The 15395-nt window shown below is 39.1% G+C and overlaps 2 protein-coding genes and 1 long non-coding RNA gene across 6 annotated transcripts in view; 1 reads left to right on the forward strand and 2 right to left on the reverse strand.

The window, feature by feature from the left end:
* Positions 1 to 1891, forward strand: part of radil (Ras association and DIL domains) — an 88781-nt gene extending 86890 nt beyond the window's left edge. The window contains exons 13-14 of the mRNA XM_072268694.1: positions 459 to 598; positions 832 to 1891. Of these exons, the coding sequence (XP_072124795.1) occupies positions 459 to 598; positions 832 to 931 (240 nt within the window). The 3' untranslated portion in view covers positions 932 to 1891. The remainder of the gene's footprint in view (positions 1 to 458; positions 599 to 831) is intronic.
* LOC140203015 (uncharacterized) lies at positions 73 to 12316 on the reverse strand. 2 transcript variants are annotated; one of them, XR_011887264.1, is made up of 3 exons: positions 12258 to 12316; positions 5036 to 5177; positions 73 to 1416 (listed from the first exon to the last, which is right to left on the reverse strand). It is a non-coding gene; the product is annotated as an uncharacterized lncRNA (long non-coding RNA). The 2 variants fall into 2 exon arrangements; XR_011887265.1 differs by lacking the exon at positions 12258 to 12316 and adding an exon at positions 12064 to 12125.
* Positions 12317 to 12497: 181 nt separating this feature from the next.
* The window catches only part of ap5z1 (adaptor related protein complex 5 subunit zeta 1), a 53967-nt gene continuing 51069 nt past the window's right edge, over positions 12498 to 15395 (reverse strand). For all 3 annotated transcript variants that reach the window (XM_072268696.1, XM_072268695.1, XM_072268697.1), the window contains one exon: positions 12498 to 13264. In XM_072268696.1, the coding sequence (XP_072124797.1) occupies positions 12991 to 13264 (274 nt within the window). In that variant the 3' untranslated portion in view covers positions 12498 to 12990. The remainder of the gene's footprint in view (positions 13265 to 15395) is intronic.

The following is a 15395-nucleotide window of genomic DNA, read 5'->3' on the forward strand; positions in this document are numbered from 1 at the left end:
AGATGTTTGGAATATATTGAATTTTGACAGAAATTCTATTATCATTTATTTTATTTATTGAGATACGGTGCAGAATAGGCCCTTCGAGCTACGCCACTCAGCAATCCCGATTTAACCCTAGCCTAATCACAGGGCAGATTACAATGACAAATTAACCTACCAATCGGCACAACTTCAGACTGTGGGAGGAAACCAGAGCACCGGGAGGAAACCCACGCGGTCTCGGGGGGAGCGTACAAACTCTTTCCAGATAGTGGCGGGAATTGAACCCAGGTCACTGGCACTGTAAAGCATTGTGCTAACCACTATGCTGCTGTGTCACACTAATTTTACCCAATCATTAAATGAACTTTGATTATATAAAACAAATTTTTGAAAAAAATCTTAAATGACAAACCTCTGTTTTGAGTGATATCACATCTGGTGTATTTTAAACTGGTGTTTTCATCTACTTGTAGCATACAACCTTAAAATCCCCAGGGATTTATATCAGAACACTTCTGCCTGACAGTCCAGCAGCTTCTGATGGGAGACTGGGGATTGGGGACAGAATCCTGGCAGTAAATGGAACCAGTTTAATTGGAGCAGATTATGACAGGTAATCGTCAGAGAAAGATCTATTTCTGTTCTCAAATATAAACCACACATTTCCTATCTTCCACCTCTGTCAATTTTTATGATCTAAAATTAATGCAGGATTGGATTTGTGTTTTGTGGCTCTTCTTGTAGATATAATTGAGAATATACAGTTTGCTGAGATATATTGCCAGAACATACTGAAAACCAGGAATTTCTAATTTCTGGGAGCTAATTTCTTGCTTCTGCTTGCAGTGCAGTTAACCTGATCCGTTCAGCAGGTGAGAGGCCACGATTCCTGGTTGCTAAGTCAGATTTCATCAGTGCTGAGAAGATCAGTGCATCATCCTGTTAGTCACATTACTCCTCTTCATTCCTTCATGTTTAAGTGATAATTGAGCAAAAATGATTGACAGATGTCAATTAAGTACTATTGTAGCTGTCAGGCTTTACCCTCTAAACTCACTATTAGGATATAAAAGTTCATATAAAACTTTTCTTTTAAAAAAAAATCACTTTTTGCCCAAATAAGATTCCTAAATAGAGGATTAATTAAAAGCAGCAATCAAAAGGCTTAAAATCAGCTCATACCTTCCAAGAGTTTTATTCATACTAAGATTATTTTCCTAAAAGCCACTTTCTCAGAACTATTAAGCTGTGCCCTAATCATACTGCTGTTGTCCACCTGAGAATAACTGTAATATAGAGGTTAGTAAAGTTGATGTCACAATCTTGGGTCAGTGCTCTCGTTTTGTTTTTCAATTCCTCTTCATTTAAACTGGACGACAATCATTTAAACTTGATTCCTGGGTATGTGAGAGAGTGACAGAGAGACTGAAACTGGAAAGCAAAGGAAAAATGAAATCTTACAATAGCAGTTTTAGAACATTCCCCTTAAAAACAGAATTAAAATCAGCTTGGCCCAGGAATAGCACTGTTATTTGGGTTGTGCATTTAAGACCACAATAGGATTTGCATAGATAAGCTATTAATGCACCCAGTAAAGTATCTTAGAGGAAGCTACCCATTCTACACTGCTGCACAAACTTAATATTTCACAAGGCCTTCTAACAAAAGTTTTCACCTGCTCAGTTTTCAAAATTTGAAGCCATTTTCCTACACTTTGAAACTGTCAATTTCAGTGCCAGTACGTATCATGACAAAATCCAAAGTTAAATGGAGGAGTATTGACCCGTCAGGTTTCGCCAGGAACTTTTAAGTTTATAATAGGTGTCTAATCTATGCTGCAGTGATCACTCTAATCAAAACTTCAATTACTGAATAAAATATATAAATTAGACCAAAGATTTAAAAAAAAACAGCTGCTGCATTTTAAAGTGTTAGATTAAATGGTTGGATTTTGTCTTTAATTAGTTTGACTTCAGTATTTCCATTATAGTACATGCTGATGTAGGATCAAATTCTCTTAATTCTAATAGAACTAGTTGGTCAGTCAGAACCAAAGAGGAAAATGTACCAATGGGTTTATAGCACATTTAATAAATGCTCTACCAATAAATGACAATGTAAACATTTTGTAAAATTATCAATGTATGTTAATGGTATCTGATAGAATTAAAAATCAATGCAAGTTACACACACAAAATGCTGGAGGAACTCAGCAGGTCAGGCAACATTGATGGAAATAAATAATCAGTCAGTGTTTTGGGCTGAGACCCTTCTTCAAGACTAATGTAATGTTAATGTGATACCAATTTCTGGCATTACACACAAAATGCTGGAGGAACTCAGCAGGTCAGGCAGCATCTATGGAGAGGAAACAGCAGTTGATGTTTCAGGCCAAAATACTTCATCAGGACTGAAAAGAAAGGTGGCAAAAGGAGGTGAAGGGGAGGGAAGGAGTACAAGCTGGCAGGTAATAGTTGAAACTATGCGAGGGAGAAGGTGAGTAGAAGAAGGGGAATAATGTGAGAAGCTGGGAGATGAAAGAGGTAAAAGGTTGAAAGAAGAGGAATATAATAGGAGAGGCTGTGAAACACAGAATAAAAAAGAAAGAGCTGCAGAATAGAGGAATCAAAGTTGATAGGCTGGTCATGAGTATGGGGGGTGTGGGAGAGAGATAGTGTGAGGGCCACTAGCATGGTGGAAAACAAAAGTAGGAGCAAGTGTTATCCCTCCCTTTTGATTTCCTTCATTCTGATAGCCTTCTCACCTCCACTCTTTCCGTCCCTTACCCTCATGATCTGCCCATCACCTCCCACATTTCCCCATCTCCTTTCCTCCAGAGGTACAACCTGACCTGCTGAGTTGCTCCAGCATTTTGTGTATAATTCCATAAATTAGCATCACATGCGTTATTTAAGATATCCAACACTGGGAGCCATGGTAGTGCAGCAGTTAGAGCGACACTGTTATAGCTTGAAGCATCGAAGTTCAGAGTTCAAATCCGGCATCCACAGTAAGCAAATTTGTACGCTCCTTCTCGTATGCACATGGGATTCCTCCATGTGCTCTGGTTTCCTCCTACAGCCCAAAGACGTATCAGTTAGTAGGTCATTGTAAATTGTCCCATGATTTAGGCTAGGGTTAAATCTGTGGGTTGCTAGGTGACGTGGCTCCACACTGTATCTCTAAATAATTAAATAAATTGCCTCTTCACAATCTCTTGTTGCCAATTTCTCGCACCTTACTAAATGAATGAATAAATTAAGGATTATAAAATACATTTTAATTAAATACTGTATATACAGTACATACATTACAAAATTTACATTGCTACCTTAAATCTCTCTCACCTCAATCGTAAATATGGTACAATCTGCAGCTTCAACTAGAAAAAGCCCAGCTCGCACAGCAGCTGCAAGATATTTATTTATTGATTGAGATATAGCGTGGCCCTTCTGGCTTATTCAAACTTGATAGCATTTTAAGAATCCTTTGTGATACTTCACCATTTTTAAAAAGTACAGGGGCAACAAATGTGTTATCCCTTTAAAGTGTTTTTCTAATGTTTCTACCTATCAGCATTTCCAAAACAGAAGATGTCGAAAAGATTCAGCAGATTAGACTGAATCTTCAGAGAGGGAGAGGGAGTATTACTTTTCAGGTCAATGGCTTTTCATCAGAAATAACAGAAAGAAAAATTGTTTTTACAAGTACAGGTTTTATGACAGACGCAGATAGAAACCTCTGCCCTTCATCTGATCCAGCTGATGAGATTGCTTTGAGAGCTGGTACAGACTTGATGGACCAAATGGCATCCATCTCCTTATGAAGGAGAAATGAAAAGTTAGAAGACTGAGATTAATTCTGTGGACAGATCTTGGGCACTTTATCATTCAAGTGCAGATGGAAAGGCAATCTCCTCTGTCTGTTCTGGGTAAAGATCTCCCATCTGAAAAAGGGGTTTCCAAGACACCTGATGAACCTGTCTTTAATAGCAATACAAAACAATTAGGTGGATGTTCATTTCTTTGCTGTTTGGTTCTAGATGTGTACACAATGGTTGTCACATCTATCCAAAAGTAACAGCAACACTGGGGCCCTGTTTTACTGCATATTTGGTTTTAGATACACTTATAAGCTAGGTGCAAACAAACTGCTTCTCAAGAGGTGGCCAAAATTTTGAGAGTCACTTATTTATTGCAACTGATTTAGATTTTTGGGATCTTGGACAAACAGAAAATTGGGTGACCTCCATATCTTACTGAGGATACAACAGACCAACTGTATAAACATAAGTTCCAAGTCCTCAAAATAACAATCAGTTACCTTTTCTTGTAAAAGAAAGATTTAACAATGATTCTATCTTTTTACGCAGTCATCTTCTCCAGAGTTCAATGATTTGTACTTGGCTTAAAGCCATTCTGTAGATGTTGTGGTAATCTAGATTTTAAACATTCTTATAAACAAATTCAGTAAGAAACAAGTATTCAGGGTGGTCAAAACTCATAGATAGCTGGTTAAACTGAACATTCGGGCAGAGAGTTCTTGAATTTACAATTTTAAAATCAGGTATTACAGGAAGCAGAGAGCTTATGATCACCTTTGGAACACTGCCATTTAGACAATGTCGTTTTGCAAGCAACTGTTTAAAAATAACCCTCTATCCTCTCAACAAGAAATTATTTTTAAAACAAGAGATTTTGTAGATGCTGGAAATCCTGAAGAAGGGTTCAGGCCTGAAACCTCCATCGACTCTTTATTCCTTCCCATGCCTGACCTGCTAAATTCCGTCAGCATTTTGTGTGCTACATTTTTTTTTAGAAATCAAACAATAACTTTGAAATGTTATTTGCACAAATTAGACTAGATGACTGACAGCTAAATAAGGGGGCATGAATGTGAATGTAATGATGTAAATCTACCAAATTAGATTGAAATCACATCTTCTATTTTAATATTTGATCTCTCACAAGCATATCTTGCCGGAATTTCTGTAATCCCATGTAGATAATCAGCTGCCATAAGTCCAAGAATTAAAAATGATACTACTTACATTTTTAAACATCAATCACATTTCCTACACTGACTGCAGACCGATGATGACTCTTCTAAATTCTCCCAGGCAATTAGGAAGAGCCCGTAAACCAGACATCTCTGCACTGTGTTTGAATTGGCACAGTGAATACGTATCAAAACTGTTTTCAAACAAACAAACCACACCATTAAAATTCTGCATTTAGGATAGATTCTTTCAGTATTATGACTGTAATTTTACCTCCATTATGTTAATGTGCTGTTCAAATAATATATTTTATAACTTAATGACCTGTGTTTAAAATACATTTCAAATGTGTACTCAAATAATGTAAGTTTTAAATGCATCAATTTCTGAAAAATTCTATGCAAATAAACTACTTTTCATGGATTAATCAGCATCTTTTATTCTTTATTAAGTGTTATTTTTAATCCAGTGTGTTTATTATATTGTGTAAACTTGAGCACTTCTCCACATGACCACTGCAGGAATGTAAAGGGTCAGAGAACTCTGAACTGTCAGTCTTCAGTTATCCATACCTACTCACGAACTGGGAGAGCATGGGCACTGCAATTACCCTTTAAGTTTTTAAACTAGAAATCAATATTCCTACTCTTGATAACAATGGTGACTGAGTGGAAGGAGTATGGGATAATCTATAATTTCCTCTGCCTTCTCCAGCTGCTCTCCATACAAACATCAAAATTTTATACCTAAACACACAGAAGTCTCCACAAAGAACTGCATTTACAACCCAGTTATGTGACAATATTTCAACTTTAGCTCTGAGTATAAAGTCATTTTCAACAACAAAAACAAGTTATAATTTAGCTCATTAAGTATAATTCCTTACCCAAAAAACAGAGAAAACATTTGTTTCATAGTACTTATGTGATTTTTGACTCCAGTTTGTAGATTGACTCAAATTATATTATGGATGAATGAAAAATGGAGGGCGAATTGGAAGGGAAGGATTAGATTGATCTTGGAGCAGGTTAAAAGAACCTTGGAGTAGGTTCAAGAATCAATAGATTCTGGGATTGTACCGGATTACTGGAAAATTGCAAATGTTACTCTGCTATTTAAGAAAGGTGGGAGGCAGCAGAAAAGAAACTATAGACCTATTAGCCTGACATCAGTGGTTGGGAAGTTGTCTGTATCGATTGTTAGCGATGAGATTACGGGAAACTGGAGACACATGACAAGATAGGCCAAAGCCAGCATGGTTTCCTGAAAGGAAAATCCTGCCTGACTAACCTACTGCAAATTTTTTAGGTAATTACAAGCAGGGTAGACAAAGGAGATGCAGTAGATGTGGTGTGCTTGGATTTTCAGAAGTCCTTTGACAAGGTGCCGCACATAAGCCCATGGAATTACAGGGGAGTTACTAGCATGGGTGGAGCATTGTCTGATCAGCAGAAAACAGAGAGTGGGAATAAAGGGACCATATTCTGACCGGCTGCCAGTTACCAGTGGAGTTCCACAGGGGTTGGTGTTGGGACCACTTCTTTTTACGATATACAGTGGCATGCAAAAGTTTGGGCACCCCGGTCAAAATTTCTGTTACTGTGAATAGCTAAATGAGTAAAAGATGACCTGATTTCCAAAAGGCATAAAGTTAAAGATGACACATTTCTTTAATATTTTAAGCAAGATTACTTATTTATTTCCATCTTTTACGGTTTTAAAATAACAAAAAAGGAAAAGGGACCGTAGCAAAAGTTTGGGCACCCTGCATGGTCAGTACTTAGTAACACCCCTTTGGCAAGTATCACAGCTTATAAATGCTTTCTGTAGCCAGCTAAGGGTCTTTCAATTCTTGCTTGGGGGATTTTCACCCATTCTTCCTTGCAAAAGGCTTCTAGTTCTGTGAGATTCTTTGGCCGTCTTGCATGCACTGCTCTTTTGAGGTCTATCCACAGATTCTCAATGATGTTTAGGTCAGGGGACTGTGAGGGCCATGGCAAAATCTTCAACTTGCGCCTCTTGAGGTAGTCCACTGTGGATTTTGAGGTGTGTTTAGGATCATTATCCTGTTGTAGAAGCCATCCTCTTTTCGTCTTCAGCTTTTTTACAGATGGAGTGATGTTTGCTTCCAGAATTTGCTGGTATTTAATTGAATTCATTCTTCCCTCTACCAGTGAGATGTTCCCCGTGCCACTGACTGCAACACAAGCCCAAAGCATGATCGATCCACCCCCGTGCTTAACTGTTGGAGAGGTGTTCTTTCCATGAAATTCCGCACCCTTTTTTCTCCAAACATACCTTTGCTCATTGCGGCCAAAAAGCTCTATTTTAACTTCATCAGTCCACAGGACTTGTTTCCAAAATGTATCAGGCTTGTTTAGATGTTCCTTTGCTGAATTTTGTGGTGAGGATGCAGGAAAGGTTTTCTTCTGATGACTCTTCCATGAAGGTCATATTTGTGCAGGTGTCGCTGCACAGTAGAACAGTGCACCACCACTCCAGAGTCTGCTAAATCTTCCTGAAGGTCTTTTGCAATCAAATGGGATTTTGATTTGTCTTTCTGGCAATCCTACAAGCAGTTCTCTGGGAAAGTTTTCTTGCTCTTCCAGACCTCAACTTGACCTCCACCGTTCCTGTTAACTGCCATTTCTTAATTACATTATGAACTGAGGAAACAGCTACCTGAAAACGCTTTGCTATCTTCTTACAGCCTTCTCCTGCTTTGTGGGCATCATTTATTTTAATTTTCAGAGTGCTAGGCAGCTGCTTAGAGGAGCCCATGGCTGCTGATTGTTGGGACAAGGTTTGAGGAGTCGGTATTTATAAAGCTTTTAAAATTTGCATCACCTGGCCTTTTCTAACGATGACTGTGAACAAGCCATAGCCCGGACAAGGTCTGAGACCTTGGTAAAAGTTATCTGAGAGCTCAAATCTCTTGGGGTGCCCAAACTTTTGCATGGCGCTCCTTTCCTTTTTTCCCCACTCTAAAATTGTACAGAACAAAAATAATACACTAGTCTTGCTTAAAATGTTGAAAAGAATATTTCATCTTTAACTTTATCACTTTTGGAGATCAGTTCCTCTTCTACTCACTTAAACCATTCACAGTAACAGGAATTTTGACCAGAGGTGTCCAAACTTTTGCATGCCACTGTATATCAATGATTTGAACTATGGGGATTAATAGATTTGTGGCTAAATTTGCTGATGATACAAAGATAGGTGGAGGAGCAGCTATTGTTGAGTAAACAAAGAATCTGCAGAGAGACTTAAGATAGTTTAGGGGAATGGGCAAAGAAGTGGCAAATGAAATACAATGTTGGAAAGTGTTTGGTCATGCACTTTGGTGGAAGAAATAAACGGGCAGACTATTACTCAGATGGGAAAAGAATTCAAAATGCAGAGACACAAAGGGACTTGGGAGTCTTTGTGCAGGATACCCTAAAGGTTAACCTCCAGATTGAGTCGGTAGTGAAGGTGGTGAATGCAATGTTGGCATTTATTTCCATAGGTACAGTGGCATGCAAAGGTTTGGGCACCCCGGTCAAAATTTCTGTTACTGTAAATAGTTGAGTAAAAGATGAACTTATTTCCAAAAGGCATAAAGTTAAAGATGACACATTTCTTTACTATTTTAAGCAAAAAAAACTTATTTCCATAGAAACTACAGCACAGAAACAGGCCCTTTGGCCCTTCTTGGCTGTGCCGAACCACCTTCTGCCTAGTCCCACTGACCTGCACACGGACCATATCCCTCCATACACCTCCCATCCATGTATCTGTCCAATTTATTCTTAAATGTTAAAAAAGAACCCGCATTTACCACCTCGCCTGGCAGCTCATTCCATACTCCCACCACTCTCTGTGTGAAGAAGCCCCCCCTAATGTTCCCTTTAAACTTTTCCCTCCTCACCCTTAACCCATGTCCTCTGGTTTTTTTCTCCCCTTGCCTCAGTGGAAAAAGCTTGCTTGCATTCACTCTATCTATACCCACCATAATTTTATATACCTCTATCAAATCTCCCCTCATTCTTCTACGCTCCAGGGAATAAAGTCCTAACCTATTCAACCTTTCTCTGTAACTGAGATTCTCAAGTCCCGGCAACATCCTTGTAAACCTTCTCTGCACTCTTTCAACCTTATTTATATCCTTCCTGTAATTTGGTGACCAAAACTGAACACAATACTCCAGATTCGGCCTCACCAATGCCTTATACAACCTCATCATAACATTCCAGCTCTTATACTCAATACTTCAATTAATAAAGGCCAATGTACCAAAAGCTCTCTTTACGATCCTATCTACCTGTAACCACACTTTTAGGGAATTTTGTATCTGTATTCCCAGATCCCTCTGTTCCACTGCACTCCTCAATGCCTTACCATTAACCCTGTATGTTCTACGTTGGTTTGTCCTTCTAACGTGCAATACCTCACACTTGTTAGTATTAAACTCCATCTGCCATTTTTCAGCCCATTTTTCCAGCTGGTCCAAGTCCCTCTGCAGGCTCTGAAAACCTTCCTCACTGTCTACTACACCTCCAATCTTTGTATCATCAGCAAACTTGCTGATCCAATTTACCACATTATCATCCAGATCATTGATATAGATGACAAATAACAATGGACCCAGCACTGGTCCCTGTGGCACACCACTAGTCACAGGCCTCCACTCAGAGAAGCAATTCTCTACTACCACTCTCTGGCTTCTTCCATTGAGCCAATGTCTAATCCAATTTACCACCTCTCCATGTACACCTAGCGACTGAATTTTCCTAACTAACCTCCCATGCGAGACCTTGTCAAAGGCCTTACTGAAGTCCATGTAGACAATATCCACTGCTTTCCCTTCATCCACTGTCCTGGTAACCTCCTCGAAAAACTCCAACAGATTGGTCAAACATGATCTACCACGCACAAAGCCATGTTGACTCTCCCTAATAAGCCCCTATCTATCCAAATGCTTGTAGATTCTGTCTCTTAGTACTCCCTCCAATAACTTACCTACTACTGACGTTAAACTCACCGGCCTATAACTTCCCGGATTACTTTTCGATCCTTTTTTAAACAATGGAACAACATGAGCCACTCTCCAATCCTCCAGCATTTCACCCGTAGACAGCAACATTTTAAATATTTCTGCCAGGGCCCCCGCAATTTCAACACTAGTCTCCTTCAAGGTCCGAGGGAACACTCTGTCAGGTCCCGGGGATTTACCCACTTTAATTTTCCATCTTTTACAGTTTCAATATAACAAAAAAGGAAAAGGGCCTGAAGCAAAAGGTTGAGCACCCTGCATGGTCAGTACCTAGTAACACCCCCTTTGGCAAGTATCACAGCTTGTAAACGCTTTTTGTATGAGTCTTTCAATTCTTGTTTGGGGGATTTTCGCCCATTCTTCCTTGCAAAAGGCTTCTAGTTCTGTGACATTCTTAGACCGTCTTGCACGTACTGCTCTTTTGAGGTCTATCTAGATTCTCGATGATGTTTAGGTCAGGGGACTGTGAGGGCCATGGCAAAACCTTCAGCTTGTGTCTCTTGAGGTAGTCCATTGTGGATTTTGAGATGTGTTTAGGTTCATTATCCTCTTTTCGTCTTCAGCTTTTTTTTTTTTTACAGACAGTGAGATGTTTGCTTCCAGAATTTGCTGGTATTTCATTGAATTCATTCTTCCCTCTACCAGTAAATGTTCCCCGTGCCACTGGCTGCAACACAAGCCTAAAGCATGATCGATCCACCCCCGTGCTTAACAGTTGGAGAGGGGTTCTTCTCATGAAATTCTGCACACTTTTTTCTCCAAAGATACCTTTGCTTATTGCGGCCAAAAAGTTCTATTCAAAAGGTTCAAAGGAACATCTAAACAAGCCTGATGCATTTTGGAAACAAGTCCTGTGGACTGATGAAGTTAAAATAGAACTTTGGGCCCTTTCCCTTTTTTTTTTAATTTTGTAACTGTAAAAGATGGAAATAAAAAAGTTTTCTTGCTTAAAATATTAAAGAAATACGTCATTTTTAACTTTATACCTTTTGGAAATCAGGTCATCTTTTACTCACTTAGCTATTCACAGTAACAGAAATTTTGACCGGAATGCCCAAACTTTTGCATGCCACTGTATAGAATATAAGAGCAGGGATGTGATATTGAGGCTCTATAAGACACTCATGAGACCACACTTGAAGTATTGTGTGCAGTTTTGGGCTCCTTATTTTAGAAAGGGATATTCTGACATTGGAGAGGGTTCAGAGAAGATACACAAGAATGATTCCAGGAATGAAAGGATTACAGTATGAGGAACATCTGACAGCTCTTGAGCTGTATTCCCTGGAGTTCAGAAGAATGAGGGGGGATCTCATAGAAACATTCTGAATGTTAAAAGGCCTGAACAGATTAGATATGGCAAAATTACTTCCCATGGTAGGGGATTCTAGGACAAGAGGGCATGACTTCAGGATTGAAGGACGTCCATTTAGAACTGAGATGTGGAGAAATTACTTTAGTCAGAGGGTGGTAAATCTGTGGAATTTGATGCCACGAGCAGCTGTGGAGGCCAAGTCAATGGGTACATTTAAGGCAGAGATAGATAGGTTCTTGTTTAGCCAGAGCATCAAAGGGTATGGGGAGGAGGCAGGGGAGTGGGGATGACTGGAAGAATTGGATCAGCTCATGATTGAATGGCGGAGCAGACTCAATGGGCCAAATGGCTTACTTCTGCTCCTATATCTTATTATCTTATAGTCTAAAAGGTCAGCACAACATTGTGGGCTGAAGGGCCTTTATTGCGATGTACTGTTCTATGTCATATATTCTTAAGTCTCTAAATTGAAAAGTGATCATATTTAAGGATTAATTAAATCTGCATTTACAAGTAGGCAGAGGAGATGAAAGAACAAGAATAAAGTACAAATTAACAATATGTCACCTGCTGTGGGCATACCAATTTGCATGACACTACTACAGCTTGGGGCATCAAAGTTCAGAGTTCAATTCTGACATCATCTGTAAGGGGTTTGTACATTCTCCCCGTAGAAGGTATGGGTTTTATTTTTCCGGGACCTCTGGTTTCCTCCTACAGACTTACCAGTTAATAGGTTAATTGGCCATTGTAAGTTGTCCTGCAATTAGGCTAGTGTTGAATCAGGGATCGCTCGGCAGTGCGGCTTGAAGGACCAGAAGGGCCTACTCTGCGCTGTATCTCTAAATAAATAAATGTTACCACAAAAATATAAACTGTAAAAAAATCTGTTGCCTTACAATGATGATATATGCACTTACCGAAGTATCCTTTCTTAAAAAAAGTTGGGTCTAGTTGCAGAGAAGAGGAATTAACTTACCTAGAGCAAAGATGACATTAAGTCACCAAGAATACTACCATAACACAAGAGATCACTGACACTTCAGCTCAAGTTCCCACATGCTGAATTATAAAAAACCTTAACATAAGGTGCTTATTCCTCAATTTTCTTGAAATATCACAGTAAATAAACCCACTTATGACAAAAAAGTTTAATTTCCATTTTATGTTGACTTTGTACATTGATGTCAATTTGCCAATGTGCACAATCATATCCTGAACATGTTCCAACTAATTGAGTGATTGAGAGGTTTTAAGCACAAGCAGCATTCATTGCTCTCTAGAAATATGATTCTGAAATGAGAAATATGCTAATCTATTTTTATTCTCTTATTTAATGATGGAAACATAAGTTTACATATGGGTGACCCAATCTACATTTGTAATCTCTACTATTTGAATTCAGAACATCCAATTGTGGTAATGTACACACAAAAAAATCAACCAAATCACAGGAAAAGTCAACTTGTTAAACACTCAAACAACCGCTTTTCACTCCATAACCCTCCACATTAGATATCCCTGTAAGCAGGCTTCTTGAACTGAAGACCACTTAAACAAATAATAACAATAAGTACTTTATTGATCCTGAGTGGGAAATTATTTCACATTATGTCACTTTTGGAACTCTAACAGACACAATATCTGAAGGTGCTACACAGGGAATCCAGGCGCTGGCTCTCTCTGTAGCATCTTGCTGATAGTCCTCATGGTGAGTGGGAGTGAAGCATTTGTATCTTTGTACCATCTTGGGCTGGCAATGTCTGCAGAAGGTCCTAGTATGAGTTGAGCTACATTTGGAGCTTTCAGCAGATTATTAAGTTCACTGGCACGGGCCAGGATTTCCTGAATATCATCCTCACTGTACAAGGAGGAAATCAAAGCACTCCGAACAAATGGCCTCATCTTGGACAGGAACAGAGAGACCCTGAAGAGAGAACAAGTCTTGGGTCAGTGAAGGTGGTTTTGTTTTTCAAACAGGTCAATTTACAATTGACAAACAAATGAAGATTTCAACACACATTCTTCACAGATTCCTTTTAAAAATGATTTTTTAAAAGATGTAAACAAGTACAAAGAGCTCTGTGAAGAACCAATAAAGTAATCCATCAACACAAGAGCTGAAAATACCAGAAAATCAAACTTCCCTTCAATAGATTCATCATGAAGTTATTTTACTTGATTCATTTTCATGCTGATATTTCTGATAGGAAGTAATTAACTAAAATGAACTTTTACACAGTGGTTGGGCCAAACACTATAGACGTTATTATGTATGCATAAACATTGGGTTAATAGAATTCCCTTTTAACATTCAAAAGGGATGAGGAGGATATGTTCACATCTATACACCTAGAGAAAAGTATAAAATGCAATATATGGACTGCACTTCAGATATCTGCATTGTAAGCCTCAAAATCAGGGGTTTGGTACTGAAAACACAGGCATCCGTCTGCTAATTTATTCCATATGCTTTCCATAAGTTGTAAATGGCCAGTAACATTTTTGAAAACAATTTTAGTATTGCATCGTTCTCAACTGAGAGGAGAATACACAAAGAAACACTTCTTATGTGTTAGTGATCTGCGCAGATAAGCTATAGGTTAAGTAGTGTGGTTAATAGACTGAAGAAAATAATTAGAGAAAATATGAATAAAGGAATGTAAAAGCTGTGAAATGCAGAGCTGTACAGATTACTAAGCAGGTCAGGCCGTGTTAGTAGAAAGGAAAAACTGAACAACTGATCTGCAGCAAAAGTGGCCAGTCCAGAAAAAGAGCTAACTGAAACTGTTGAATTCATACTGAGTTTAGACTGTTCCAATAGAAGATGAGGACATAGCAGTACAGCACAGAAACAGACCCTTTGGTCCATCTAGTCAGTGCCAAAAAAATTATTTAATCTGTCAACTCTCAATGACCTGCACCGGGACCACAGCCCTCCATGTCCCTACTATCCATGTATTTATCCAAACTTCTCTTAAACATTGAAATCCAGCTTGCATGCACCATTTGTGCGAGCAGCTCATTCCACACTCTCATGACCCTCTGAGTGAAGAGGCTTCTTATGTTCCCCTTAAACTTTTTGCTTTTCACCCTTAGCCCATGACCTCTGTTTGTAGCTCAACCTAACCTTGCCGTGGAAAAAGCTTGCTTGCATTTAGCCTATCTATACTCTTCATAATTTTGTACACTTCTATCAAATCTCCTCTCAATCTCCTATGTTCTAAAGAATGCAGTCCTAACCTATTCAATCTTTCCTTATAACTCAGGTCCTCCAGACCCAGCAACATCCTTGTAAATTTTCTCTGTATTCTTTCAAACTTAGTTACATCTGTGCTGTACGTAGGTGACTAAAATTGCACACAATACTCCAGATTAGGTTTCACCAACATCTTATACAACTTCAACATAACATCTAATTTTCAGTACAATACATTGCTGTTCCTTAAGCTCCCTTGGGCCTCAGTATAACAGTCTACAAACAGTAAACTACAAACCACTGCAGGTACTGTTTGGGGAAGATGGCTCATCAGGAGAAACCAACAGTAGCTAAGATCATGACACTGAATGGCCCTGGTGCTCAGGAGGGCAGGAAAAAGGGTGGCAGAGGAATAGACAGGAACAAAAGAAAATCTGCAAGTGCTGGAAATCCGAGCAACACACTCAACACTCAGTCCTGCCAAAGGGGGTTTCGGCCCGAAACGTCAACTCTACTTTTTCCATTGACGCTGCCTGGCCTGCTGAGTTCCTCTAGCATTTTGTGTGTGTGGTGACAAACAGACGAGAGCTGGGATGAGGTCCTACAAGCCAAATTTAGGGAGCAAGGAGACAAATTAAAATGTAGGACCTCAAAGGTGTTACATAGTACCAGGATTGCTACCTGTGCTATGTGCAAGTTAGAGAAGGAATAGCAAAATAGCTAGGATAAATATATGGTTTAAGCACTGGTGCAGAAGGGGGAAGTGTTTCATTTCCTGGGGTATTGGAACCAGTTCTGGGGCTATTACAGTTCCGGTCATTACAGGAACGTGGTTTCAGGACAGAGATGATTGGGAATT

Source organism: Mobula birostris, chromosome 9, assembly GCF_030028105.1.
Source record: "Mobula birostris isolate sMobBir1 chromosome 9, sMobBir1.hap1, whole genome shotgun sequence".
NCBI lineage: Eukaryota > Metazoa > Chordata > Chondrichthyes > Myliobatiformes > Myliobatidae > Mobula > Mobula birostris.